This window comes from Erpetoichthys calabaricus, chromosome 11 (genome assembly GCF_900747795.2).
Source record: "Erpetoichthys calabaricus chromosome 11, fErpCal1.3, whole genome shotgun sequence".
Lineage (NCBI taxonomy): Eukaryota > Metazoa > Chordata > Cladistia > Polypteriformes > Polypteridae > Erpetoichthys > Erpetoichthys calabaricus.
This window is the reverse complement of record NC_041404.2, coordinates 22239241-22267161: the sequence shown is the minus strand read 5'-3', so window position 1 is coordinate 22267161 and position 27921 is coordinate 22239241. Positions and strand designations below refer to the sequence as shown.

The following is a 27921-nucleotide window of genomic DNA, read 5'->3' as shown; positions in this document are numbered from 1 at the left end:
TTGGTCTCTCAAGCAAACTACCAGCAGCAACTCTGTTGCAAGTTACTCAAGTTTGGGTTTTAAGCAGGACAGAATCTCGCTTTTGTTTTGCATTTTTTAGTAGTCTGCCCTACTTCTTATTGGATCATCAGACTGGGTCAGAGCAAAGGCAGAACTAATTGTCCAGTCATTCCAGATTCAGGAGTTTGTTGCATGGAAAAGAACAGATATATAAGTTACTCTTCTAGACTCTACATCTTCTCTTTCTTGTATCTCCTTAAATTATTTTCCCATAATTGAAAACCTAAGAATCTGTGTGTGTGCGTTCATATACAAAGGTACACTTTTTCTGTGACAACAGACAGACACCTACAGAGATGCTCTTTTTTTATACCCATGTAGAATGATTTGATTAAATGTACATATTTGGTTATTGAAAATAGATTTTCTTTTACTATCTGTATTTATTAAATAAAAGGTTATACAAATATCTATTGTTAAAGGATTACAGTAAACAAGCTCCATTTTAATCAGTTCTTGTCTCATTAAGTGATAGCAATCTTACTGTTTCATAGACTTGAATCAAATTAGCTGTTTGATTCCTGTCAAAAGGTTTTTTTTATGTGCAACTGCAGCATTACTACTGAAAAAGAGGCATGTTTCATTTAACGCCTTGGAAGACATTTTATTTGTTGGCAAAGTCTATTTTTTCAAATTGAGTAATGAACAACTGAAAATATTTATTTCACCTTTTTTTTTCCTTTCAGCTACTTTCTGTTGTAAAATTATTGCATGACACTGAAAATTGATCAAAGGTTTCCTTCCATCTAAGAAGTGTTATATGTTCTACTACAAAACTAGTCTTGGTCTTATATTGACACTGTAAAGTTTTAATGCATTTAAACCTTTTTAGCAGGTGATTTTACAATATTCTAATGGAATGACCATCATAATTAGATTACTGAGTATTATAAAAATGAAAGATGAATATCTAAACATTATAAAATGTGCTTTGGTGTTACAAGTTATGTGTTGAAATCTGCACCTTAGAAAATATAGATATTGAGCATGGGTTAATATTATGTTTCAATGTTTAGATTATTTACAATGTGGTTTATTTGATTATGGATCTCTTGTTAAACTTCACGGATAACAATAAGCAAGATAATTTGTATTACCTTTCTTTTTCATCACATAGCTAATGGTATTAGTCTGGGTATTAGTTATATTGCAGTTAATTATTCTTGACTTTTTATGAAAATCTATATAACCTTACCAGAACTGAGGCACACTTTATAACACCTTGACAGTCTTTTCTTAGTCTTCACACAATCTGCAATTACCAGACAAATCAATTGTCGTTGTAATGTTTACTTCAGGCATTTTCTTTGAAAGTGCTGATACAAAGACACTTTTTTTTTAGAAATTTCAGCTTCTTACTAAGTACATGCATTGCGATACTAAATGGCAAGGTCCATAATTTACACTGTAGTTTTATCTGTTATGTAACATGTTATATCTCGATTATTTCAGTAATGTTACCATTAACATTAGGGATGCTCTGATCAGGTTTTTTTAAGGCTGAGACCGATTTTTTTTATTATTATTATTATTATTTATTTATTTATTTATTCTTTTTATCCCTTTAAATTTTTTTACACTAATCTCCTACATAACCAGACAAATAGAAGTTTTCTGTCCTATATTAAAGTGTATTTTTATACATAAACTATAGACCACAGGTGTTAACTGTACATTTTTGATAAACAAAATGAAATTCTGTAGGCTTATTGTTCAGAGACCATAAAATGCTAAAATAAATAAAATTTCCTTAAAATACATAATATATATAGCAGAAAATAAAATAAAAAGCTTCTCATAATTACAAGCTGTGATATTGTTTAGTTTTTTCTGTAATGTACCTTTCTTTCTTTCTTTCTTTCTTTCTTTCTTTCTTTCTTTCTTTCTTTTCACACAATTAATTGATATTGTCAATTAAACACTGCTTAAATGTAAATATACATCCACTTACACATTTTAATCATTTTAAATAATTAATCGCACTACAGCTTTTTGCTGTTAAAATATACATTTACTGTATTTATACAGGTGTGTTTTTTTTCTTCAGTGTATATATGGCATAATTGTAAAATCTGGATTACCATTTTAATTTGTAGTGCTTTTTTCTTAGCAAAACCTATGCTGTATAACACACAGCAACAAATAATTAACACAGTACAAATATTTTAAAAAACCTATTGTTTACTAAGCAGCAATTTCAAATTTGTCTTTATTTTTTCTTTTTCTAATTAAAAGTATAAGCTGCTGCATTTGAAACAAGCACACTGTCCAAACTCAAATGGTGTTCGTTTTAAATTAAAGGAGATAAAATAAAAGTCTGAATTCCTTAAAGTAGCTTTTTTGCTATTTGTCTGGTTGCATGAAATAACTTCTTAGATTACGTTTTTTTCAGTTTATTACTCCACCTCCTTTAATGTACAGGCTAATATACCAGTCGCCTCTCATTCACTGATAAAACAAGCATCCACTCGCTGCTTGGTTTGTCCTGGATGTGATGTTAATCTGCATCCAGTCCTGCAAACAGGTCCTCCAACGTACAGGGAAAAGTTGGGGGTTGATGGCAGGATTGGCACTCCAGCCACTGTATAAAATCCTCACACTGTTCCAGTGTGGTGCTGAAGTGTCACCCGCTGCACTCGGGTCCCAATCCAGTTGGTTCGTTGTGTGGTGGGTGCAGAAACATGCTGTCAGCGCATGCTCCCAATCTTAGAAAGCATGGGATGAAAATACTGAGTTTTGTGACTGGCCTTTTTACCGATCATCAATCAAGTTTTTTTATAGTGAAAATTGGTTGATGATTGATCAGAGCATCCTATTCACAGGGTTCTGTTCTTACCAGTGCTACTGTATAGTAGTGGATATACACCAAATTATAAATTATTTGTTTTGGGGCAGTGCGGCATATAATGTGGCTCATGATATGCTGATAAAATTACTTGTGAATATGAGAGCTTCATTTGGTATTATTAAATATTAAGAATTCTCAAGCCTTATAATGAAGTAAGCAATATTGAGAGATATTATATCACTTAAGCCACCAACGCAAAGTTATTTTAGAATATTAAGCTGGACAGAGATAATCAAACACTTTATTGATGGCTTGTAAGTGTTGTTAAGACCAAAATGAGCCTTGGTTGGTGTATTTTTATAAAACAGCATGTAATTAATAGATGCATTATGGGTAGGACCTAATCTATCAATCTCATGTTATTCTGTTGCAGGTAAAATACAAGTGAGATCTGCTCAAGAGGGGAAAAGCCATTGCTCAATTGTATCATATGATACTATTTCTGAAAACATAATTGTGTGGAATGCTGATAGTTGTATTTTAGATTTTTTTTTTATTGTTTAATTTGTGGATCATTATGAGATTTTAATAGTAACCATAAAATTAATGATTAATAAATTATGTTACAATATTGGAGAAAAAATAACAAGACAAGGGTAACCTCTGGACGGATTGCCAGTGTATTGTTGACTTCATTTACTCACATATCTGTAGTTGCATTCCTTTGGTAATTTACCTACCTAGTGTGTGTCTAGGAAGTGGCTATGTGGCTAGGCTGGGACCTTGACCTGGGGTTCTAGATATGTCATGCAATTATGTGGAAAACTATAGCTTGCTAAATGTTTGCATATTGTATGTAATTTTTAAAAGTCAATTCAGAAAAAGATGTCACTAGAGCAGGGGTCACCAACCTTTTTGAAACTTTGAGAGCTACTTCAAGGGTACTGCGCAATATCCTGAATAACATAAACTTGAAAGGTTCACCTTTAACAATATTATTAATATATTGGAAATTTTCCTTAGCTTTTCTGCCATGTTTTTCTTTATTTTTAAGGGGTAAAAATTGCATCTGGCTCCCCATTGCAGCTGTGCCCATTTGCTTGTCTCAGCAAAGAGTGAGATGGAGGTTTGTCTTGCGCACGATATTGAACTTTGACCACAGACTACGCCCCAATCTACATCATTGCAAGTGTTATTGATTTAAAAAGAACAGCAACACAATTAAATACAGTTTTTAGACAGAGCTCTATGGTGTCTAGTGCTATTTTTAGAACATGCCCTATGGGCAATTCACGTGGTCCCTGCGGGCACCGTGTTGGCTACCTCTACACTAGAGATTAAGCAAAATGTAGTTTTTGATTTCTATTTATTAGTTAGAGTCTAGCTGAGATTTTCTTTGAGATATTTTCAACAGTGGGTTCAACTCATTGATTCTCTCCCATGAAGCTGCAACTGGTAATGCATCCAGGCAACAGTAATTGTATGCATAGTCTATCTGATCTGAGTGACAGTAGCTTGTAACTCCTTCAGACCTGTCATTGTTCCCTTAATGACCTCCATCACTAGTGTCCTGCATGCATTGTCAATCAGTTTTTGAGGACAGTCCTGTCCTAGGTAGATTTAGAGCTGTGCTATATTCTTTCCATTTTTTAATAATTGACTTAATTGTACTCAGAGGGATTTTCAATGACTTGGAAATTTTCATGTTCCATCCGCAGACTGGTACTTTCTAATAACCTTGACTTGTTTGATGGGTTCCTTTGTCTTTGCCTTCATTTCCTAGACTTGTCCAGGAAACTGACTCATTTGAAACACTGTAACTGCAGTTAACTAATTAATTAACTAACTATCATTACTGCACTAGTGATTATTTAGGTGTGTCTTAGTGTTTTGTTTTCACTGTGACATTTAAGTCTTTTTATGATGATCATTGTGTCAAAGAAGCTTAATTAAATCCACTGCAATTCAATGTTGTAAAAACAATAAAACATGATAAACTCTGAGAGGGTGTGAAATCGTTTTATAGGTATTGTATAATCTATTTAGTAAGTATCAGTTATAAATATACATGAGTTTCTATGCATTTATAGTTACTATGACTCAAACTCTAGGTGGTATAGAGCTGTGCGTTGTAACTGAAAAACAAAACTATGGATATTTATGGTCACAGGGTTTCTCTTTCTGATGGATATGCTAAAGTGCTTGGCCTGGTAGTACCTGGACAATCCCTACAAGTAGCTGGAGAGAGAATTGCTAGGGATGGTGAAACCCAGCCAAGAATATTATCATTGGATATCTCTGCAGGAGAAGTGGATTTACAATGATATTGATGTTACAGCCTTTTCTCTATGAGGTTGTTATAGAGCATTACTGAACTTTATATTTTTTTTACAATATTTTATCCATTATCCTTGAAGATTATTCTAGCTATATCCTGTTCTAAAAAAATCTTCTGTTTAAATTGCAATTCAAAGTAAAACATTATATATGAAGTAAGGTGCTTTAATAGTTAATTGCAGGTTGATACTTTGGTAAAACTCCTCCACCAAATTTGACCAGAAAAAGATTTTAGGAATTTGGTCATTTTATTTTTAGTAAAAGTGTAGTCACTTTATAATAAAAGTCAATTTTATTGTTTCATGAAAACTTCAAATATGGAAGTAATAATGTAGAAATATTGTGGTGTTCTTTTCCTAGAGTCGCCTTGTAACCATTGAAGAAAATTTGGGAAAAGTAATGAAACTTGACAATGACATAAAAGCTTTAGACAGCAGAAAGAAGCAAATGGAAGAGGACAACCAAGAGTTGGAAGAGAAGATGGAACAGGTGGTGTTACGTTTTGTAGTTGCTCACTGCCTATTTTCAAAGTACAGTTCAACAGTTTTACTTTATTTACTAGTTCCTAGCATTTGTACATTTTTAGTTTCATGGCTGTTGATAAAGTAGAAATATGCTTGTGAATTTGGATATAAGGGTTAGGCATTGTGGCAGGATGACAGCAGTGTTTCTGCCTGTCCTGTTTGGCTCTGTTTGTTCGTTTATGCTGTTTCTAATATCTATACAGTAATGGGTCCAAAGTTTAGCTTTGTTCGTTTACACCTTTTAGCATCCATGAACATGATCTCTCTATTTGTAAGATGATGTCAGAGTGTGTATTATGTTATGGGGGTGGGTTGGTGATGGTGGTGGGGGGGATGTTGGGGTTGGAGGCATGTGTCTGTGTTCATTCATGTGTGTCTGTCCATTCAAATCTGTCTTTTCACCAGTGGTAAAACATTAGTTGTGAATATATAAATCAATCACAGTCAGAATATTACAAATAATTAAGTTGCAAAAAAGTAAACCATTGATAAATTTTATATAAAATATTTTTTAATGTTTATTCCATTTGTGGCTTGCCATTATTTTAAGTTTGTTGGCTATGGGTATGCAGTTTTGGTTTTGGGAAAGTTGGTTCAAGTAAAAGTGTCAGGATAGAGAAATCTACTGTGTTTATTTGAGCCTGATTGATATGGATTTTTCAGACTGATAACGATCTTCATAAGAACAGCAAAGAAAATAGATTTCTGATACATATTATACTGATATTGCCAGTGTGTTTAAGGTCAGAAAACCAATGAATGAAAAGAAAGACATTAAGTGAATGTTGTCTTCAAATGGACATACTTTAATTAAGCATTTAATGAAGTTAAATAAATCATTTTCAAACTGGGGACCACAACAGCCCTGCCAAGGTTGACATTCCCAAAAAAAAAATTCTTTAAATTGCCTCACATAGTTTTTAAATACATGTAAGTGAAAATGTAGTTCAATTCATGCATAAAAGTGTGCCTATATAAATGTAGTTCAGGTTTAGAGCAACAGATTTCAGCCTGTGTGGTATGTGTTCAGCTGCTAAATGGTATGTGAGGGGCAATTATTAGGAATAAAAGGTATGGAACACTTGCTGCTGATTGTCTTAGAACAAGTTACCTATTTTAGAGTCACAGTCCCCAAAACTAATTAAATCTCTTTTTAAGTTCAATTCTTGCAACATATTGGAAAGCATCAAACAAAAGGTTAATAGGTGCTGAACCCTTCAGTTTTTCTTTATCCTGACCTGGGATAAATTTTATCATAAAAATTAATATTTTTGTAAAACATTTATTTTTGTTTCAAAGTTTTCCCATATATATTAAATCCTTTTTTAAAGAAAACTTGATTCAGTTGTAAGCTTGTTTATATGTACACTAGAAAGATCATATATTAAAAAGTTGACACTGAAAAAAGATCAAAAGTAGAGATTGGCTTAGCATTACCTGATTTCCAGGTTTAATCTGGATTGCGAATATTTGTACTTTGATACAATGGAAGAAATGAGAAGGTAATGGAAATGCACCTACTTCGTTAGCCTTGTAAAGAACATATTGTTTGAATTCCAATCATACTTACCTTTAGTTTACTGGCTGTCCCATTTTTTAATTCATCTCTTTCATACAGTATATACTGTATGTCAATGAAGTTAGACAAATAATTTATCTTGTCACTGAATAACATATGACTTTAACTGACGCGTATGAAACTGATAATATATGACTATGATGGAACCTTTTTCATTAACAGTCATTTATTATGAACTAGTATTATCAAACTCACTTAATCTAATTCAGAGTTATGGGGAGCTAGTGGCCATCCTGGCAGGCCACTGAACTTATTGAGATTGTCAGAAGTAGTGTCTCGCTCAGTGGTTTGTTAAACATTTCTTTCTCTTAAATGATCTTTTTTCTTAGCTAACTTTGAATCCAGCAGTGTCACAGAAACGTTACTCAATTCAGTATTCATTGTAGGGATTCTACAATTATGTGTTCTAGTTGTAATTGGTTTGTTATTTGTTGACTATTGTCTTATTTTCTTGTATGTGAGTTAATGATGTTTTATGTTTGTACTTTTCCTGCTGGAAACAAATTTCCCTCTGGGATAATAAAAGTCTACCTGTATACCTGCCTTGGACAGGGCGCCAGTCCATTGCAAGGACTGAAAGTAATTGGCCAGTTTAGAAATCACCAGTTAACCTGATTGTAATAATGATTTCATACCTTCCTTGCCTCTCTCTCATCAATATGTTTTAGTTAATCTAGAAGTGTTTGAACATCCGACACTCTCAACGTTGTCTTGTAATCAGTCTAGCTCCTTTCATTCACATGGGTACACCTCTTCATGTAAGCTGCTCTTCATTATCATCTCCTGCCACAAGAAACACCAGACTTGTTGACCCTCACGGTGCTCTAATTTAAAATGGAAAATATAAAGACCTTGGATAGCACTCTCTTGAAAGCTGAAGAATGAACTGGATGCTTGTAGAGAGCTTGCTGTCAATCATGTGATTCCATATCATCTGTAAGTGCCGTCCCCCACAGTCACACTGCAACTACTGGCCCCATGTGTTTGAGAAGTGCTTTTATCTGCTGGCAACTATAATATCTTCCTGTCATTTTGACTATTGTATAACTGTATGGCATAATAAGAGCAAATAGTGTTTAAAGAAACATTGTGTTCTGTATATACTGTATACCATATGTTGAAATGCTGCGACTATATTGTGATAAGGCATATTTGGCATTTACAGTTTGACAGTAATGTTAATTTCTTTAGTTATTCAGTTAGACATGCTGTTGGAACTCAGTGCTGTGCAGCCTGGTCTGTGGTTCTGTTGAAGTGGTGTTAATGATATTAGGCACATTTATCATTTTGGGTGTGTTGAGTGCCAAAATCTGGATCTCCAGTGGCATTTTGTTATCAACTCTCAGTTCTTTTTACCTCCTTTTCATTGAGTGTAACCAGAAATGAAAAATAACTATTTCATAATTATGATTTGTAAGCCTAATTATATTTAGCATACATGAATGCAGCTGGATCAAAGGAAATTCTTTCAGGCAGGGACCTTAATGGATTACAACAGATGCACTGTTCATAGATAGTGAAAAGAATGTTTTATGATGGGATCTTAGAAGTGCATAGTCCATGTATAGCACATACAATTAGTTTAGTTGGTATTTACCCATACTTGGTATTTTGTCGCAAATATCTCACTGAATACACTGAACATGTGGATATTTAAGGCTTTTCAGGGAACCTGTAGCTAGAAGCCCACAGCACAGATGTGATGTCAACTCTGTTCAAAGAAAAATGCCTCCTGCACTCTAGCGAATGGAACTTCAATCATCAATGACTCCCACAGAAGAATTGAACGATTGCACTGTTCCAATAGCTTCTGTTCAGCTTTTTTTTTTTTTGGTGTGTGTGCAAAGATTATACTGCAATGCACTGTGTATTAGGAATGTAAGCTGCATGTTAATGCAAGTTAAATATGTATCCTTTCTACTGTACCATGTTTCTCTTGTCTTGACATTCCCATTATTGTTACTTAAGGGATGTATATATACAGGTTCAAGCTGTAAGTTGCATTTCTAAAATAAGTACACATTGCCAGGGATGTCAAACCGTTTCATTCAAATGTATATTTTATAGTTCATCTTTTCACAAACATTGCTATTAGTTCTTTAAGCTTCACTGATAGTTGAACTAAGAACAACAGAGACTGGTGACAATACATCATTCACTTTTGCCACTAGGTCAGTGATGTCTTCAAATTCAGTTTTTTACAAACAATTTCAGTTTTTAGGCATTTTTTTTCTTCATTAATCTTCTCCTACTTTTTGTGTGTAATGTGTTTCCTCCTTTTTCCCCCCCTAAGGTTTTTCAAGGAACAGATGAGCAGCTTAGAGATATGTACCAGAATCATCAAAGAACAGTAAGGGAGAAGGAACGTCGGTTGAATGACTGCCAGCGTGAACTAGAGCGAAGCGGTAGAGAGTGTCAACGATTAAATCATCAGAAGTCTGACCTGTTAGTAGAACAAGGTGTGAAGTGAAGCAGCACATTATTTTTTTCCAAGTTCACTTTCAAAATAGACTGATATTTGTACTCTATAAAAGAGCACTGTAATAAAATACATGTAATGGTAAAGTAAATCAGTGCTGTGGTATAACATTGTCAGTGGGCACAATGCCAGGGGGCATGCTCGGCACTCAGATGAGTGGTTGATCCCCTAGTAGTCTGTTAACCAAAGATGGACATGGTGGAGAGTGAGAAGCATAAACTATAAGTCTTTTGTTAAAAAGGGTCAAAAAGTATACAAAGTATTGTTTAAATTGGCAAATCAATAAATTAAACAATCACATAACTTAACAAAATATCTTCAAGCGGTCTGAAAGAATAAAATGCATAAAACACTAATCCTTTTTAAAACATTTTCTTTAAATGTGTTTCTTTAAAAGCAAACTACCAGCACCACACTGCTGGTACACCTGCAACTTAATAGGCTAAACAGGTTAGCTCTGCCTCACCCTCTACTCCAGCACTCCCGTGGACCCCAAGGTATTCCCAGCAGCTCCCTTCAATTTTGCTCTGTGGAAGTAGACTAATATTTGTATTTTGTAGTCACCTTAGTTTCCCACACTCTGCTGAGAAAGGGTATTCCCAGCAGCTGTCACTGCCACCAACACTGACTCTCGACACTTGTCGTAGTCCCAGAGGGGCTCTACACATCCCACCTCACGAAACATTGTGACGTAATTCCTAGCTGGTACTCACTTTCCTTCTCTCAGCAATTTAATGTTCATTAAATTCTCTCACTTTCCTTCTCTTTGATCGCTGTTGTCCATAGCCACAATCACACCTGTCTTCTTTCTCTGATTACTCCAACCACTGGCCTCCCGCCATCCGATTTCTTGAACAGTGACCTCCCCACTGCATCTGCCACTGTGCTTAAAAGCGTTTCCATCCTCATTACCCTCTCCAGCCCCACCTGCAGACTCTTATTTAAATGGCCACCCACTCCCATCCCACAGTGATTTTTCAATTAAAACTGGATTGGTAGGGGTCTTTAGCACAATGCTCACCTATTTAAAACAACTAAAAGTCAAGCTAAAAAAATCTCATTGTTCATTCTATGGCATGCCATGCCACAAACATAAATACTACTACTGATCCCATTTGGGTATACAGTAAATTATTTTATTTGAAATATATATTCTTACACTTTAAAGTGATGTGTTTTTGAAATACATGTTTATCATGTCAGGTCGTCTTCAGCTACTTGCTGACCGTCATCAGAACTCTATCAAAAGTAGAGATGCATGTGTTGTCGGTCTTGCAAGCCAACTTGAAATGGATGGATATGAAAAAACACCTTTCAATGAACGGCAATTAAGAAGTTTTCATGCTCAAGTGAAACAGAGGCTAGAGAAAGAAGTTGAGGAGGCTGATCAAAGAAAGGTATCTGACTAATATTTGTTTCACAAACGTTCTCTCTTAGTGCATTTCTTTTTGCAAACTTTGTGATTCATGCACTAAACCTTTTAGATAATTTTTAACAGTAAACATCTCTGACTTTTTATGTATTTTACATGCCTTGCCTACAGTATCTGTTATTAAAGTTTTGTGGATTCAATAGATTTTTACTCTAACGGTAAACAATGATACTGATGAATTCTAGTTGTTGCTGATTTACTCCACACCATATTTACAGTCAATATGTTGAAATGTCAGCTTTTATTGATATTAAGGCAACAATCAAGACAAGTCATGTCAGACCATTTTCTACCTGTAACAAAATATTGTAATCAAAAATATGTTAGTGAAAAACGAGTGGTTTGGTATTAGGAAATTAAATTAAAATTAAGGAAGATCTTCAATGCCTTGGTTGCAAATGTTTCTGCACGCATTAAGTAATTCAATGTGGACAAACCTTCTGTTTTGATTATAGTACAAAATCGATTTTGTTCCATCTCAGTCACCTTGGCACACCTGGATTTTGCAATCTTACTCAATTTGTTTTTGCTTAAGAATTGAAGCTCAGTCAAACTGTGAGATAATCTCCTGTGAACAGCTCAATTTATATGAGTCCACATATTTTTTATAGAAATGGCAAGGCCATTCAAGGCTATTAATGTTTGTTTTAAGGTAATCCATGACATTTTTCTTTAACTTCAGCTTTCTGGCACAGGGAAGCTGCAGTTGTGCCAGAATATTTTATATTGTAAGTTATTAATTTTACCCTCTAAACTACTTAAGAAAAGTATCTAAATGCGATGATGCTGCCAACATTTTGCTTGAGGGTGCTGTGATATTTAGGTGGTAAGCTGTGCTTTGTGAAAAAGATTTCTTTCATTTGGAATTAATGGCAAACTTTTGTACATTCAGTCTAGTCATGCATAAACCATTTTTCAGAAAGTATTTGCAAAGATGTATATTTTTTTCCAATAACTTATTTTGGCATTTTTGTCTGAAATTACTTGAGCATTGCAGTATTACCCCAACTCCACATTTGAGAGTTACTTGCGAAAAAAGCAAAAAAGTAGTTTGTAGGCAGTGACTTTTTCCTGCCATATATTCCTGCAATTTGCTGTTGGCCTTCCAATCTGTACCTTTGAACAATATAATCCCATAGACCTTTAATTAATTCTTTGAGGAAAAATGGGATCTCTGTACTATGCATCAAAGAATTCTTCTGGGAAATCCTGCAGAGTTGATTTTGTTTATGGCTAATCATATTCACTTCCAGTTGATGTCAGGTGAAAGTAGTTGTGTATTTGATTTGAAATGCAGTTGATAAAATCTAAACATAGTTACTACCCCTATTAATAAGGCACACTTACCTCACTGTAGCATTTTATTAATTTTAATTGTTTTTCTTCAAAATGATACTTTTTTTTAAATTGTTATAAAATTCTGATAAAGGTGAAAAAAATCTGATACTATATTTTTTGCTTTTAGGTTTTATATAAAGCTGTAATTTCACTAAGGCAGGCTTTGATACTTACTGTATTAACATTTTCAGCTTCTTTTCATTGTTTTTACCAGTTTTTAATTTAGTTTTAATTAAATCTTCATGAATCTTGTCTTTTTATGTGTCATTATAGTTTTATGACATTGTTAATAGTAAAATTCAAGATTTCAAGATCTGAAATGAATTTTTAAAATTGATTTTAGCTCTAGTTTAATTTTTAATTTACTGATTATTACTATTTTATTTCCTTTAATTGCAAAATTTGTTTTAGATGTTCTTGTCTGGCTTCATGTGTATTGTACAGTATATACAGTATTAACAGTTTTAATATTGATGTTGTTTTTAATCACTGTGACTAATCCTTTCTGTTTTTAATAATTGTTATTGAATTTACTATCATGAAAAATTAGTCACATGGTGTAGGGTTAGTTAATAAAGTCTAGTGTTAACGTGTTATTCTAGAGAGATTTTCAAGAGAAAGAAAACCTGAAACAAACCTCAATAGATGAGATACGAGACAAAAAGACTGGACTGCAACGAACAATAGATCTGAAACAGGACATTCTGCTGAAAAAGCAACGTGAGCTTAAAGTAGTCAAGGAAGACCTACAAAAATTAGAGGGATCTTCAGATCGCCTTCAAGAACTGGAACAGGAACTTGTGAAAGCAGTAAGAGAGAGATTTTTTACGAATTTTAACATCACAGTACATACCTTTACTTGTTAATGCATTTTAAAATTATTCAATTTTCTTTCATGGTAATTTTTATTAATCTGGAATCCATGTTAATCTGGTAAATTAAATCTCTTTCACTATGTAAATAAGAATAGTAATTAAATCTCATTCATTTTGTAAATAAGTACAGTAAAATAAAAATAACAATATAACATTCTCAAATCCTCTTAATCCATTTTGGGGTCTCGAGACACATCACACATACACCTAAACTAGTGTTTCTCAGCCAAGTGGCTGTTGTTGAGTCGTAAGCAAATGAGACTTGTTCAGGGTATGATCTGCCCATCACAAGCTCCCCTCCCACCAGGCACCAAAGCTATTGACAATGCCGTGCAAGATTTTTTTATCCTGCTTCTACCTTGCTCACTTCAACCTCCCCTACTGCCCCCAAGGCCACTGCTAGATTTTATTCTTCCTTGTAATCACACTTATTTTTGCATGGTGTGGCTGAAGTGAATGCATTTAGAAAGAAGATTTAAAAATGATGGAAAGATTCTTTTAGGCCTTGAACACAAAGGGGATTATGCCATGAACAAGTCACAAGCATAAAATGCTTTATCCAAAACCCCATATGCTTGCAATCCAGCGACTGGAGCTGCATGATTACTCAGACATTTAATCTAAAGGGGAGGTCCTCATGAAACTTATAATAGTCGCAGCTATAGCACAACAGTACTCTATGCCAGGGGTTCCCAAACTTTTCAGCTCACGACCCCCAAAATAACCGTGCCAGTGACTCGTGACCCCCACTATCCTCAGAAGTGGTTAAAATATACAAATATTGCGCGCAACGGTGCACATGCACCAATAGGCCTATCCAAACATGAGAATGACAACACGAAAGAACACAATGGTCTAACAATTATATAATTTTTTTTAATAGTAATTTACTCATTTGTTTAATTTCAACAAAATATCTTATCCAAACAAGAGCATGACAACAAAAAAGAACATAACGCTCTAACAACCATATAACTTTTTTCATCCAGCTCAGAAAACATATCAATCCTTCCTATTTCAGCTCGCTCAGTCCAGCGCTCAAGTTTTCTCTTGAATGCGTGGATTTTATCATTTAGCGAAATTATGTGTGTGTTCTCACCTTGAAATGACATATTAAGTCCATTCAGTTTTTCAAATATGCAAGCCAAATACGCTAGCCTTGTTAACCAGTCAGGATCAGTGAGGTGATCAGCGAGCTGGGACCCATGCTCCATCAGAAATAAGCGCACTTCGTCCCGCAGCTCAAACAGGCGGCAGAGCACATTCCCTCGCGAAAGCCACCTGACTTCTGTATGGAAAAGCAAGCACTCATGCTCCGATCGCAGTTCGTTACAGAGAGTGGCAAACAGTCTGATATTGAGTGGATGCGCTTTTATATTGTTGACCATTTTTATCGAAGTCTCAAGAACACATTTAAGTTCTGGGTCAAGTGTTTTGCTCGCAAGAGCTTCTCTGTGTATAATACAATGCGTGAATTTTACGTGAGGCGCCACTTGTAAGACTCTTGCTTTAAGACCTTTCTTTTTCCCCAGCATCGCTCCAGCACCGTCTGTACACACACCGACGCACTCACTCCAAGACAGTCTGATGGCTTTTTAATTTGCATGTTTTTTTTAAATGTAACTATTAACTACTAGTTTTTATCTTTTGTTAGTTATGGATAAAATGTTATTTCTAAAAAATTAAATTAATTAATTTCTAAAAAGTTTTTAAAAAGTATATGATTTCTTGGAAATCATCTCACGACCCCCACTTTGGGAACCACTGCTCTATGCTACACTAAGGAACATTTCCGGCACTCTAAGTTGAATTTGAAAGAGCACTGCTCAGAACACTAACATGGGGAGAATGTGCAGATAACAGCATCCAGGTATGATAATTGAACCAATGATGTTTGAACTATGCTTCAAAGTTACTGTACACTATTAGCAATACTTACAAACCAAGTACTGTATAGCATCTAGACCTTCAGCAAAGGTGTCACCATCAGTAGAATGAAAATTGTCATCAGAATCTGACTCAAGCTTTGTGAGTAACGGTGTGTAAAGACAAGTTGTCATACAAGCAATTTATTCCCTGCCTTACATGACACAGCTGTGCATAAAATATAAATGACCAGTCATAGACAACTATACATCTTTGAATACTGTGAACTTCAGTTATCAGTGGTAATGAGTCCTTCACTTTATGCAGCTGAATGTCACTCAGCTGTGACGCACTGTTTGCCATTACATGTGCAAATTGCATATTTTAATAATGAAAGAGAGCAGACAACATTGAAACCTATGGTTTATTTGAAAGAAGACACCCTTGGGTAAGTCAAATATTGTTACTGTTTTTGATTGACTTGCAGTTTTATTGCAACATATATACAGTAAATGACTTTGGAATATGGCTGAACACTTCATGTACAAGTGGTTAAAGAATTTCTAAATGCAAAATATCCTGAATTATCTTGGTATTCACTGATTCATGTAGGAATGATATAATAACGTTTGGGTTTTTGTTTTTAGATTAATTTTAAGCAGTAATTTTCAGTTACTTCAGGTTAACTCGGGTAATCCATGATCTTCATATCATTGTTTATAAAACCTACCTTGAGGCAAACACCCCAAAGCCAGTAAATTCCCTACCATTTACTTTTATTCAAGGGGTAAAAGGCACAAGTGAATTGAAGCCCTGCACCTGTCTATAAATATCTATAAATATACTGTATCATGTACAGGCTATATTAGTATGAAATACAACATACTTTTGTGCATTGTGTAGTATGAATATTTATTGTGCCTGGTTAAAATGCAGAATGAATCTCATAATATATGAATCATTCTCATTAATATCTTAATATTGTGGATATGTTGGACCCGGACACTGACAAGCTGACACAGAAAGTCTTAAATCACATGCGTTTATTTACAACCCGTACTCCCAAGACAACACACAATGTACAAATCACCACAGACACAGTCTCTCTAGACTCCTCAGTGCTTCTTTGACCGCCTCCAACTCCTCACAGGCAAGCTCCGTCCTTCTTCCACCCAACTCCAGCTCCCTGATTGGAGTGAGGAGGCCTATTTTATCCAGTCCCCGGATGTGTCACAGGTGTTCCCTGATTAACATCCGACAGCACTTCCGGGTGTGTCGGAAGCGCTACAAGGGAATTCAGTTCTCCTTCCGGCAGCACTCCCAAGTGTGGCGGATTAAAAGTGCTGCATACTGTGGTCCTGGGGCTATCCAGACGCCCCCTGGTGGTGGCCACAGTGGAGCATAGGGTTGGAACCCCCATCTCAGTGCCCCCCTTACAACCCAGGGGCGCTGCCCACTTGTGGCCCTGGGAAAACACTGCCCTTCTTCCGGTACTTCCGGCATCCTGGTACGGCAAGGTCCCTGGAGATCTGTCACAATATTAATTTTTAATTATTCTTGCTATTATATACAAACCTAAGTATACCAAAAGGTATACTGCTGTTTTGTTTGATTTCTAAAATTCTGTGAAAGAGAAAGTATTTACTGGGTTCAAACCTAACATAACTTTTATAATAATAATATTTTATGTTCATGTTTAACATTCTAATTGAAACATTGCTCAAACAATAATAATACAATCCTACAAATATCAAAAGACAGAATTTATTCATTAAAGTTCTGTTAAATTAACTTTAGGGACCTTGTAGATTTTAATGTCATGATCTTATGAAAGTTTTGATAGCTAGTGTTCTCTAAGCACCCTATTGATACAAAGTAACTACTTGTTTTCTTTATTCTGCTATTTATTTTCTTTATTCTGTCAGTTGCTTGTAGTTTGATTAATGTGCTTCAAAGCATTATCAAGTGAGATGTTTGCATGACTCCGAAATATCTGCTGTATGGACTGATTTTTATTCAGTTTTCTAAGGGATAAATATTCACAATTCTGTTTAGTATTACTTTTTATTGGCTTAATCGTATCATACTGTTAGATTACAAATTAAACATTTTAAATTATTTTTTTAAGGAACATGAATTAAAGAGCTGCTTAGAAAGTTCTAATGTAGAAGTCTTAAAAGTGGAAGTCACTGAATTGCAGAGTGAAAAATCAGAACTTGACCGGGCCCAGCGCAAACTTGACAATGAAATGGAATTACTAAATGCACACACCACGGCAAGAACTCAGATGGATATGCTTAAAAAAGAGAAGGTAATATGTCATTGTTTTTCTAAAGCTGAATTGCCATTTTATATTAGACTCTTTTTTTTCTTTTCCAGTAATATTTTATAATAAAATTCTTTGCTTTTACAGTTATCTAATGTCATTCTCACTTACAGTGATATACTCATCTACAAAGCTAAAATATCTCAATAATCTTGTTGCTAATTAAATATTGTATTCAATAGGTTGACAAAGAAGAACAGATTCGGAAAATCAAATCAAGGCACAGCGAGGACTTGATTTCACTTATTGGATATTTTCCAAATAAAAAACAGCTAGAAGACTGGTTATATACAAAAAGCAAAGAAGTGCAAGACAGTAGAGAAAAACTAAATAAACTGAAGTAGGTATTTATATACATTTTTTATGTACAGTCATATGAAAAAGTTTGGGAACCCCTCTTAGCCTGCATAATAATTTACTCTACTTTCAACAAAAAAGATAACAGTGGTATGTCTTTCATTTCCTAGGAACATCTGAGTACTGGGGTGTTTTCCGAAGAAAGATTTTTAGTAAAGCAGTATTTAGTTGTATGAAATTAAATAAAATGTGAAAAACTGGCTGTGCAAAAATTTGGGTCCCCTTGTAATTTTGCTGATTTGAATGCATGTAACTGCTCAATACTGATTACTTGCAACACCAAATTGGTTGGATTAGCTCGTTAAGCCTTGAACTTCATAGACAGGTGTGTCCAATCATGAGAAAAGGTATTTAAGGTGGTCAATTGCAAGTTGTGCTTCCCTTTGACTCTCCTCTGAAGAGTGACAGCATGGGATCCTCAAAGCAACTCTCAAAACATCTGAAAACAAAGATTGTTCAGTATCATGGTTTAGGGGAAGGCTACAAAAAGCTATCTCAGAGGTTTAAACTGTCAGTTTCAACTGTAAGGAATGTAATCAGGAAATGGAAGGCCACAGGCACAGTTGCTGTTAAACCCAGGTCTGGCAGGCCAAGAAAAATACAGGAGCGGCATATGCACAGGATTGTGAGAATGGTTACAGACAACCCACAGATCACCTCCAAAGACCTGCAAGAACATCTTGCTGCAGATGGTGTATCTGTACATCGTTCTACAATTCAGCGCAATTTGCCCAAAGAACATCTGTATGGCAGGGTGATGAGAAAGAAACCCTTTCTGCACTAACGCCACAAACAGAGTCACTTGTTGTATGCAAATGCTCAGTTAGACAAGCCAGATTAATTTTGGAACAAAGTGCTTTGGACTGATGAGACAAAAATTGAGTTATTTGGTCATAACAAAAAGTTATTTGCATGGAGGAAGAAGAACACCGCATTCCAAGAAAAACACCTGCTACCTACTGTCAAATTTGGTGGAGGTTCCATCATGCTGTGGGGCTGTGTGGCTAGTTCAGGGACTGGAGCCCTTGTTAAAATCGAGGGTCGGATGAATTCAACCCAATATCAACAAATTCTTCAGGATAATGTTCAAGCATCAGTCACAAAGTTGAAGTTATGCATGGGTTGGATATTCCAACAAGACAATGACCCAAAACACAGTTTGAAATCTACAAAGGCATTCATACAGAGGGAGAAGTACAATGTTTTGGAATGGCTGTCACAGTCCCCTGACTTGAATATCATCAAAAATCAATGGGATGATTTAAAGCAGGCTGTCCATGCTCGGCACCCATCAAATTTGACTGAAGTGGAGAGATTTTGTATGGACGAATGGTCAAAAATACCTCCATCCAGAATCCAGACACTCATCAAAGGCTATAGGAGGCGTCTAGAGTCTGTTAGGCTCAACTAAGTATTGATGTAATATCTCAGTTGGGGTGCCCAAATTTATACAACTGTCTAATTTTGTTTTGATGCATATTGCATATTTTCTGTTAATCCAATAAATTTAATGTTACTGCTGAAATACTACTGTTTCTATAAGGCATGTCATATATTAAAAGGAAGTTGCTACTTTGAAAGCTCAGCCAATGATAAACAAAAATCCAAAGAATTAAGAGGGGTTTCCAAACTTTTTCATATTACTGTATATGGTGCCATAGGTTACTGTTTTGTTTTATAGTGTCCTATGTCAGTGTTTCTCAACCATGGGTTTCAGTTGTGCGCTGCTGCCAGTGGTTCATGAGTTGCTATTTTTTATATACAAAGGTAGAAAGGCTGTTGCAGAAAGTATGTTGCAGTGTGTTGCTGCTCTGATGATCATCATTGATTAACCAAGAGGGAAGGTGAGATGCAAAGACACAAACATGGGAAAAATTGGTTGCGACATCAAAAAGGTTTCGAAGCACTACCTTAGGTGACCTTTTTTTCTCCTTTATGCTCTTTATTATGTATACCTCAAATGCCATAAGCCTACCACTCTGTGGACAGGTACTGTCCTACAGGACGTCTTACCACCTTCCCTTCTTTATATATAACCTCAGGCAATTAGATAGAGTGAAAGAACAGGCAGGAGAAGGAGCTACACGTTTAATTATGTATTTTTAAAAATATGCTCAAATTATAAGCAAAGTAAAATAAGTGTGAGAAAAATACCATTATAGCCAAAGCATCAGTGAATCTTACCTCCATAGGTAGCTCTTGGATTATCTTCAGTCTGACTTGGTCTTTGCTGCCACATGACCTTTGAATGCAGCATTGAACAAATGCCTGTCTCAATATGGCTGCCAAGACAGAATTGTCTTTATAATGGAGAAATGGCAAGAGAGAGAGAAAGGTGGTCTTCTCTTTATGGCAGGATGGCTAGAGAGATGGAGTGACCAACTTATACCAATTCCTGCCACAAGAGATGAACCAATAGGTGTGAGCAACTTCCCTGGTTCATCCATTTCTATTTCAGCATGACTGGACCATTGGGGTGTCGTTGACACTCCCTAAAGCTTTCTTCTTGAAGGGGGAATAGCATATATTCATGTGTCTAAACTCCTCCTGTCCCCTTTTCACGGCATAAAGTGCAATGACAGCTTTGCATCCCCTCACCTCTACCACAGATTTCACATCTAGAGTCAGTATTTAACACTATCTCCAAAAGACTCTGGGGTTGGTTAGATAAATATCAAAGCACAGCTGTTCTTATCAGTAAAGTAAAATTTGCCTTCTGAAGCAGTGCCTTTTACACCATAAAATATAGCTTACTTTTTCCAGTACAAACCTAATCTTATTCTTAAAAGACAAAATATGTCTATAATTATAATTATAATAATACTAGATACTACAAATAAACAACAGCAGAAGACCTTTAAAATATGTGAAGTCATTTAAATCATCTATTTTCAGACAGTAGTTGCAGCACCAGTTGTGCTATTTTTCACACACCCTGATGAAATAACATTTATTGGAACTGAATGTATTGAAACATCTACAGAAAAAAGAGTCATAACACATATGCATTATTACAATTGCATTCCTACTTCAGCAGTGCCTGTTCACATTCTGAATTACATAGTTTTTATATGCAGTATAAGTGATGAAACTCATCATCTTCAGTGCTGGAAAGTGTGATAATAGCATATTTGCAGTGTATCTAATCTTAAGTGAGCAATAGCAGTAGTAACATCGTCACACATTTAGAGTACTGTGTAATTCTTACTTTTGTTTCAGATGAAAATGCAACATGTTGCCACGCTCAATTGACATGATAAACAACAGTGTGATTAAAATGCATTACTCAATTTTATTAAATAGAGAGACATGTCAGCTTACCTGAATGTAATCCTTGCTCCATACTACTTGTTCAGTGATGCTGTTCTAAGCCCCAAGCAGCTAAAAATAACTCCTGCAATATAAAGACATTTGTCTAAGCTGCAGTATAAATCACTACAGTTTACTAATTCAGTAGTCATTCTACAGTTAATGGGAAGGCTTTACTTTTTGTTCTAGACATATATAATTGACTGTTTCGTTTTTAATTACATAATTAAAAGTGAAAAATGTGAATCAAGTGGATGCGCATTGTCTGGCAGTACTGTGATGTTTTGTGGAAGAAATACTGCCACTTCTGAAGTAGAATGCCTGAACAAGGACTTTTCCTCAATCCTTCTCATATCCTTTTTTGAAATATTCACCAGATACACAGTAAAAAATATAAATTAATATTTCTCTCTACACTACAGTATAATTCTCAATTTAGTTCCACCGTATAGGGCTGAATATATCTTCCTTTGTTATCTCATCTCCCCATGTCTTTCCTCATGTTTTATCACATTCTCAACAGTTCTAATGGCTGCAGTACTATATATTGTACATAACAAGAGTTTTAAAGTAATAACCCCAAATAGTAGATAGTTGTTTTCAAAGTGTCTTTAAATGTTGTAGGGATCTCACTTTATTATTTTGCTGTTAACAGCGTTAAGAATTCTTACCTTTCACAAAAAAGTAAGTCATAACATTAGAAAAAGCTTTCTGTAATGATTATGAAAATGTACTTTGAGATTGAAAGCAGGCTATTTATTGATCATTATTTCACTTATTTCAGAATATGAAAAAGTAAAATAGTATAAATTTTTAATTCCTGACATAACTTTTGAGGAAGAATCAATGTAACATTTAATTTACTAGGTGTGTTGTGGCTGTGGAAAAGAGCAGGTTATATTTATAAGGCACTATATGTGAGATTGGTTTCATCATTGAATAGGTTTGTGGGGGAAGGGACTGAAAGTTTTTAAATTGATAAAATGTGTTGCTTTTTGTTTGTGAAAACAGCAGATGTAAAAGCAGTTTGGAGAACTGTCACTGTCTCTGATTTTCCTTTAAATGTAACCTTTTTTTTATTCATTCAAATTTTTATTCTACTGTGACAGAGATAATAACAAGGAGCTAGCAAAAGAACAAACTTATTTTATAGTTTTCATCACATGTTTCTTTCTAAGTAAAATTTTTAAACTCAAAGTTGGTGAATGTGTTATGGTTATTTATGTTTACAGTTCATTGCATTATTTGTTTCAGATGCCTGCATTGTTTTATTATTGCTAGGTAGATATACTTAGTGCCTGACTATCAGGCTGAACTTAAAACTGTATCTGTCTGTCTTTTTTTATTACAAAAGAACAATCGAGTGTGAGAAGAAAAGTAATATATTCTGAAGTGTGAAGCAATCTTACTGTTTTGAAATGTGGGTGACTGTTCAGATTGTGTGATGATACCACGTTTTAAGAAAAATCCACCTCATTTCCGTTTAATGATGAAAATGTAAAAATACAGACTTGAAAGAAGTGGGAAAATTTTCCTATTTACTAATTGGAAATTACATTTACTCGGTCTGTCATCATTGTTAATACCGAAAAAATAATGTGCCGTAGTCAAATAACATTTTTAATTAATATGTTGCAAGCTATCAAACATCTAGTCGAACAAGTATGCAGAAAAGAGATAATGTATTGAAAAAACTTACAGTACTGTAATACAGGGTCTCTGGGGGTTTGAGCTGATCATTATTATAGGAAAGGCTGGCATTGTCTCAGGATATATTCAGTCACACACCCTTCTTTAATAGTAGTATTTAGCCCCTGCCAAATACAAGTTAGTTTGCAGAATTTGTATCATTTTTAACTTAATGGAAGTGAAGAGGAGTCGTAGCAGTAGCAGAAATTGTAGTCGTATTGTCACATATAGCCAGTACAGCAAAAATGTCACTTACATGTTCAGCCAACATACAACACAACTTGAAAGACAAGATAGAAAAACACCTGTCGTCCACAGCTGTGCTATCGGCTAGTCAACCAAGAATGAAATGAACTTCTTTTATTAATATACCATAGATTTATAAGGAAAGGGAAAAACATATGGCACTTAAGCCTGTTTTATTAGTTAACTTAAATTGGATGGGATATAAGTTGCACTGTGTGTAGATCAGTACAATTTTGGATTAAATACAGTCCAGATTATCATAGTGTCTTATTATGATTTAAGGTTCTTTAAAGGGTTAGAGCTGCTGTGTTTTTTTTTGGCTTTTATTTGAGAAGGATGATAAATTAGATGGGTTAACAGCAACTGCACAGTCCTTTAAATCCCTTGTAATGGGCCTGGACAGAATTCCTATCTGGGGAGATAAGTGGCTGAATAAGTTTAATACAAAAGTAAGAAAGGAAAGTACACAGTATCCATATTCACTAAAGGGTTTGGTCTTGGAACATGCACCTTGTGAGAAAAGCTTAGGGGTTTTGTAAGACTCATTAGAGCTAACATCAATATAATGTACAGTAACAATTAAAAAAGGCTCTAGTAGGGTAAGTTATGTAGCGCACTATGGGACAGAGACGGGTGCTACACATGCATAATGCATTTGTGAAGCCACAACTGGAATACTGCGATCAGATGTAGTGCGTGTGTTTTAATATATACTCTATAAAATCCTAAGCCTAAAAGTGCAACAGTGACGTTTTTATGTCACTTTTTTGTCACGCTTAAAATTGGGCTCATTTTAAAGCCTACATATAAATGTTTGGTAACATTCTTTTCAGAATTTATCGAACTTTAATGTGATGTTGTTAGATTTTCAGATTCTTATTCCGTTTTTAAATTCTAAACTGAAAAATATCAAGAACTCCCGTCCCACGAGACGGGACTTTGTGCTAAAAGATATAACCATAGCCGGGGCCGGAAATAAAGCACAAAGAGTAGGACAGCTGCTGTACAGGCTTTTAAATATTCAAAGCGCCGTGCGAGATGCAGATCACGCGGCACGGCAGCAGCAGCAGCAATCCAGCAGCTGATCGAGCAAAGAGGAGGTAAAAAAAAACAAAAAAAAAAACAACTATTTGTTTCCCATTGTATCACCGTTTAACAGGGGGTTTTGGAGGAGCAACCATGTCTCCTTAGGGTGCATTCAGCCCCCGTCTTCACAACATGAGCGGCAGAGACACAAAGTGGCTGGCGAGCGAAGCGATCAGGGGGAAACCTGCTAGTTAAAATAATAAAACATAAATGTTCTATGCGGTATTTATGCCTAAATTATTGTTCAGTTCTCTAAACCACTTATAACACAGTATCAGTTAGGGATGCTACATCAGTATCTGGATGTCTTTTTGTCACTAAAGGAATTCTGTGAATTCTAATCTGTTGTATATGCTTTTTAAACTGATATTTTTATTTTGGAAATTCTGTTTAACTTTACAGTAGTTCATGTAAATTTATTTTGCTTAAGTATAGAGGCTCAAATGTTAATCTTAAACAGGTATTCTTAAGCCAGCAAGTGAAGATCAAGGAAGCTTATTTTAAATGAAGTCTAGTACTGTTACCGTAACAGTCCACCTTTGACCTCCTTGTCTGCAGTCCACTTTCCAGAAGCTGGTCATTTTCATGAAAAAAGGACGATTTCACAAATGTGTGAAAAAAAAAAAAAACTTTTTCTGAAAATGTTGAATTAGCATTATATGAGTGATGCAAAGTAACCTTATGGACATATCTATATTTATATGCTATATCTTAAGAAACAGAGTTAAAACAAATTATTGTATTTGTGCAGAACTTGGTGAATGTGCTATCATTTGCAGTTACTTGCTGTATATATGTTTATTACAGGAAAATGGGTTTCTTGTTACAATTTAAGTTCAGAGTGTAATATTTGTTATCGGTATTATTGAAGTTTTCAAGGGGATTGTTTAATTGACAGGTAGTGGTCATCTTTATAGTTTCTGCATAATCAAATTGATGTATGTGTGAGTCTCTTAATAAGGCTCACTACATTCTTTGGGTATTTTTTACTCTGCAGTGTATTAGGCTGTGATGTTTTAAAAGTTCACATCGTCATTTCAAAACATCACGTGTGGCGTGGTTGGAGAGATAGAGTCTAGTGCTTGTGGATTATGAATAATTTGCTGCTTTACCCATGTACTACTGAAAGTGTCAACATGGTGTGACGAGGGTGGTGTGCAGGCGTTTTCGCTCAGCACACAGGTGTTAGTTTTGTTGTGTCATAGATTGCTGCAACTTGGCACACATGGCAATATTCGTTAATGTTACTACGATTATTCAAAGGTGATTCATTCCAAGTTTGTTTAAAATTTCTACAAATCATAATGCTGTATTGGCGCAAAACTCTAAAATAACATCATAAAATGGATTTCAATAAATGTCTACCAACCGCAGACTAGAAGTTACTAATTACTATTACTTACTCAAACACGGCGTCCTCATTTGTTTTCTTTCTACCATCTTCTGAACAAAAAAAAACGATTTGACATACATTATGGAAAAAATTGTTCATTGTTATCTCATGGTTTGCGTATAGCGCATATTTTCCCTTTTCTTGTTATGCATGCAAACATCATGCTACAAATAATGTATAATGCTTAGGGATGACTGATATTCCACAATGTGCTTGCAGAAGGACAGTGACGCTGGCTTTTTAAAAATCTGTACAGCAGTGCCTTAATATATTTTGTAATCAGTTTTATTTCAGATTTATTATCTTGTGTTTAAAGTACAATTATATTCCTGTTTTTTCACAAATGATGCTTGAAGTGGAATCTCACAATTCGTTATTACTTTTATTAAACGCGGTGGGGGCTCCCCTTTGGAGGTTAGTGTATGTGTATATATGATATCAAAGAATGGGGAGACCCTCATGAAGCATCGAGCACCGCTGGTACCAGCCCATTTAAAGCACTGTCTGCTAGACTGAACAAGCACCACCACACCGGCACTTTTCTTGTCTGGTTCCCAGTTGTTAATGTATAGGTTATATAAAGTATAACATCATAAAGATAGGCTCCAGCTGCCCCCTGACCCTGCCCAGGATATGTGGGTTAGGAAAACTGATTGTGAAAGAAAATATTGTAACTTTGCTGACAGACTGCATTAGCCTGGGGGATCAGTCACCCACCATATGAGGGGACATTCCATCACAAAAGTGAGCAGCTTCAGGGTACCTTTTAAAATGGGTAAATCTTCCAAAGTATGAAAAGAAATTCCAACTTCGGCGGCCGCATTGAGCGATCATTTTAAGGATAATGAGGTACCTAAAAGAGCCCTCTAAAAAGCAAGAAATCATGGGTATTTGAAGTCTGTGATTACCGCAGAGGCATGTACCTGTGCTCTTTCTGTCTTAACTTCCCTCAGTTACAGTGCACTGCTTCTAAATTATTTCATTATAATTATAGCCCACTCTTAAAAGCAAAAATCTGCAATAGCAATTGGTTCATAATTTGGAGCTTGTCATTTGAAAGCAGAATAATTCATAATAAGTTAAAATATTAAATAACAAAATTAACTAGCTTTAACATGTCATTGTGTTTATCTGAGTTGGTGATTGTCATAGTATTAAAACAGTGAGTTGGTCAAACAAACAACTTATTCAGTACATTTGGAAAAATTAAAGAAAATATACAAATACTATAGTATATTGAACTATGCTAGGTCTAAATTAGTATCTAGATTATTGGAAAAAGCAGAGTGGTTAATTGCACTTCTGTAAATGTTCTTGTGTAAGAAAATAACCTGAGAACAAAATACTATTTCTTTTAACAAATAGGTGTATTCTCTAAATTCCAATTTAATCCTTCACTGTGTAATTAGTATAAATGTTTTTATACATAAATAGACTTAAGAAATATGGTCAGTTCTTGGTTATATAGACTTTTCATCATTTTTATTAAGTGGCTTTGTTAGGAATGGCTTCTGAGTTGTTGGCCCATATCTCAGCTGTCCAGGCAATGATTTTCGGGAACTTCCTCCACCCTGTCCCAGGATCAAAGGTGCCCAGCCCTGTCTTCCTCCCGTTCTGTGTTCTTACATACATGGACGACTGCATGAAAATTAATTCCACGAGGTAGATTACCCTTAGCCCCTTCCTCTTCTTTTATATTGTACATACTTGAAGGACTAACAGTTTTTTATCAGAAGGGGGGCTAAGCCCCTAATAAGTGCTAAAGCTGGTGACACCTCTGTGTTTATGCCGTGCACATCTAAACATCTCCAGATAAATCATCTACAGTCGTAGTTTAATCCAACATTTCTGTACTTAATACATAAAACATTTATTACATACAATAGATTTTACATTTTTAATTTTCATTAGTAAGCAATTATTCTTTTAGTTAAATTAATGTTTCAAAATGCAGTAAAATATTTAAATGACAGTCTCAATAAACAGAAATACAGTATTTTTCTATGTTTGTGAACAAGTGACATCTAGTGGCTTGTTGCTACCTTTTAGTCCGTCTCACCTCAATCTAATGTTTATAATTTTAGCTTTTATATTTGTAGTCTTTTTGGGTATCTTGACTGTTCAGATGGTCATTTATTTAAAAAGTGCATTTTTGATTCTTGCCTAATAAGTCTTGAGCTTCTTTTTTGGTACTTTTCTTGTTATACTTGAGTTGGAACAAGGCAGATTTTTGTTAA

General features: G+C 35.0%; 2 protein-coding genes across 2 annotated transcripts in view; one reads left to right on the top strand and one right to left on the bottom strand.

Annotated features, from left to right (window-relative positions):
* The window catches only part of LOC127529561 (uncharacterized), a 315715-nt gene that overhangs the window by 166213 nt on the left and 121581 nt on the right, over positions 1 to 27921 (bottom strand). The gene's annotated exons all lie outside the window — the stretch shown is intronic.
* rad50 (RAD50 homolog, double strand break repair protein) overlaps positions 1 to 27921 on the top strand; it is a 126401-nt gene that overhangs the window by 17930 nt on the left and 80550 nt on the right. The window contains exons 7-12 of the mRNA XM_028812794.2: positions 5546 to 5674; positions 9582 to 9747; positions 10971 to 11164; positions 13140 to 13346; positions 17407 to 17589; positions 17787 to 17944. Coding sequence (XP_028668627.1) covers positions 5546 to 5674; positions 9582 to 9747; positions 10971 to 11164; positions 13140 to 13346; positions 17407 to 17589; positions 17787 to 17944 — 1037 coding nt within the window. The remainder of the gene's footprint in view (positions 1 to 5545; positions 5675 to 9581; positions 9748 to 10970; positions 11165 to 13139; positions 13347 to 17406; positions 17590 to 17786; positions 17945 to 27921) is intronic.